The sequence below is a fragment of the Priapulus caudatus genome, unplaced genomic scaffold, assembly GCF_000485595.1.
Source record: "Priapulus caudatus unplaced genomic scaffold, Priapulus_caudatus-5.0.1 Scaffold664, whole genome shotgun sequence".
Classification (NCBI taxonomy): Eukaryota; Metazoa; Priapulida; class Priapulimorpha; order Priapulimorphida; family Priapulidae; genus Priapulus; species Priapulus caudatus.
The window spans coordinates 3991-7282 of record NW_014577725.1 but is presented as its reverse complement, the minus strand read 5'-3'; the positions used below and the strand labels follow the sequence as shown (position 1 = coordinate 7282).

The 3292-nt window shown below is 42.7% G+C and overlaps 1 protein-coding gene across 1 annotated transcript in view; it reads right to left on the bottom strand.

The window, feature by feature from the left end:
• LOC106812593 (carboxypeptidase Q-like) overlaps positions 1-3292 on the bottom strand; it is a gene marked incomplete in the record, with an annotated part of 16030 nt that overhangs the window by 9195 nt on the left and 3543 nt on the right. Inside the window, 3 exon segments of the mRNA XM_014816503.1 lie at positions 118-282; positions 915-976; positions 1121-1226. Of these exon segments, the coding sequence (XP_014671989.1) occupies positions 118-282; positions 915-976; positions 1121-1226 (333 nt within the window).

Sequence of the window (3292 nt, the reverse complement as noted above, 5' to 3'; positions counted from 1 at the left end):
TCCGGTATGCAGACTGTAAATGACTGTTGACATACCTGGTGTCCGGTATGCAGACTGTAAATGACTGTTGACATACCTGGTGTCCGGTATGCAGACTGTAAATGACTGTTGACATACCTGGTGTCCGGTATGCGGACTGTAGATGGAGAAGGGTGTCACAGAACGCACTAAAGATGCAACGGCAGCAACTTTTGCAGCTTCAGTCGCACCGCGTGTCCTGTACTGAACGCTGGTACCGTACGTTACCCACTCTTCATTATAAACCACTATCTTGCCTTTAGCCTAAACCAATATCACACAAATCAAACCTGTAATACGGAATGTGTTAGATAATTAATTTCAATGTGAAGCACTCTAAGCAAAACAACCACAAAGAGATTTACAATTTTTTTTGTAGTACAGCGGATGACAGTGGTCTGGAACTAGCTAGCAATGTTTATTCAGTCTAGAAACTAGTAGTTGGTATTTTTGTAGCATTAACCCATGACTTAGAAGGATACATCGTTAAAAACAGTGCCATTAAGACAGAGTGGCACTTACCAATATGAATAAAGACATAAATACTACTGAGAAGGAGAGCAGATCAAGTTATTGCCAATCAGTTTTCTTATGGCAAACGAGGAATGCACCTAGATGCTATGCAAGGATTGTATCACAAAACACAATAGGTATTAGGTAGGTTGTGAGTGGGAAGTGCAAAACGATTTTTTTAAATCCTGAACAGATAGTACATGTCAGTCAAGGTACACAAATGATAGTTATTCTCTGCTGTATTGTTGGCATATATAGAAGTGCGTGCACACGTTAGTTCGTAGTTAGTACACATATATGCAGTATGCTGTATTAAATATTTATCTTATTATTGATCTATAGTCCCAAACATAGCTTAGTTTGAAATCTAACTTAACGCATACCTCTTCTGATCGGTTACGAAGTTCTTCGAATGATTTCACGACAATAACTTCTGCAGTGATACCTTGAATTTACAAAAAGAAATATATTGAGGTACTATCCACATTACATTGATTGACTATATACATCACTTTCATCAGTTTTAATTCTTGGCACATTCTAAGCACATATATCAGTCGTCTGTCCTTGGTGACGGCATTTTAGTTACCTTCTGGTGGTGTTCTAATGCTGCTCCCCAAGCCAAGCAAACTTAGCTTTTGAAGCCGTGGCTCCAGCATGTGAGCCGATTCCTCACCACGTACCCATGGCCTCACCTGTCATAATTATAGATGCCTAACAATGTAGCTACTGCATATATAAATAATAAATGGAACTGCAAGTGAGTATTATAGCATTGGCGAAGAAACTGGTAAAGAGAGTATAGCATGCCTATCCATCTTCAGGGGAGGAATTTCAGAACAGACCTGGTATAACAACCAACCAGCAACAGAACCACTGCCAGTAACCGAGCATGTAATTTTTTCCCAAGAATGTTACAGATTGCCATGACCTCTCTATGCATATCCAGATGAGAGACCGGATACCAGAGAAGCGTCGCCCAAACGAGGTGTTAATCCTGACCGCTGAGCGCGGATCTTGCGCGCAGTTCCGCGGCAAGGCGCACGCGACTGCGGGAACGTCCTACGAAAGTATCACGCGCTGGCAGCTATTGATCCATGCGCCAAATCCAAAGGTCGGCGCACGGATCAATAGCTGCCAGCGCGTGATACTTTCGTAGGACGTTCCCGCAGTCGCGTGCGCCTTGCCGCGGAACTGCGCGCAAGATCCGCGCTCAGCGGTCAGGATCAACACCTCGTTTGGGCGACGCTTCTCTGGTATCCGGTCTCTCATCTTGACACAGTGCAGGCAGGGAGGACGGTACAAACCCAACGCTTTTCCGGTTGTCCTTTTTTATCTATAGGGATATGCTATATGCGCCGTATCCTGTTAACAGTCCAGGGGGATGCTATTCCCGTAGCCATGCTTCCTATTTCCCCCTGCTGTATTTGAATCGAGTGGCGATGTTTCATTTTTTGTTGCCGCCACGTACACAACAGCTGCGTCGTTCGCCCACCTTTTTATGCCTGATACGTGATATGAACGGCGGGGCGACAGCGGAATGAGTTTCTGCTAATGCGCACATAGATGGCGCCCAGAGCTACCATTTTAGGTACGCTATAAGCTTGCCCCTGGCCATGCCAGAGCCAATTTCGAGCTGATAAGCGTGTCTTTGGCTGGAGGAAGCGAGAGAGATGGAAATGTAGGAGAAGGAGAGGGAGAACAAGAATTAGCAAAATAGCATTTTAGATTATCAACTGACGTTTTAGTTGCATGAAATTGCATTAAATTCGCTAGATCGAAATCTAGACATTACAGTTCGGGAATTCTCACTCGAACCTCTTGTTGATCGCTCATAAGGCTGTTGGTTTGCATGTCGGATACAAAATACTAATTAAATACTTGACTACTAGTTTACAATACACGCTTAAGGTGAAATCGCCGGAGTTGATATTACGACGTTACACTACGCCTTGCACGTATTTACTATTCATTCCTATCGATTGTAACTCCTATAAAATCTGATCATATCATGGTGGTATGATCAGCGAGTGAATTAATACGACTAATCAGACTCTTAATATTCACTTCTGGTATTTATGTAAATAATGAATGTAAAAGCACAAAAATGCCATTACCGACTGATTTGCCGTTCAATTTTTTCTCGAACTATGTTCATATGCGCCATTGAAAATGCGGATTGTGTTGACTTTACTAATACAGTTCTAATCGCACTATACTGGCAGTCTAACTATAGAGCATACCTCTCTATACTAAACACAATTAGTTTAAACGTCGAACATTATCTTAAAAAACGAGAATTTCATATGGAATATTAAATTTGCCTGCAGATAGCCAAGCTATTTTACGTGATGTAATACTTTTATATTAATAATATTTGTAATTAAGATGATAAAACGCTGGAAATCACAGCAAATACATATAAGTACCCATTACAGTAACACGGACCGACATCTGTAATTAAGGAACAAACAAAATCATCAAACCCTATACTCAATAAATATATCATAAGTAAAGGACGGTAAAAAATTGAATCATAATTCAAATCGCGCGTGCTTCGCGGCGCGCTGTAGCTAAAATATATGATGTTGTGTGTGTGTGCTTGTGCTGATGTGCGTCGTGTGGGTGTGTCGGGTGGTGTGTGGCCTGTGTGTGTGTGGTGTTCGTGTCGCGCGCGGGCGTGCGGGCGTGTGCTGCGTGTGTGCCTGCGATAGCCCGTCACTCGCGATAGGCGGGCAACTCGTGATTAAGCCGGTCACCT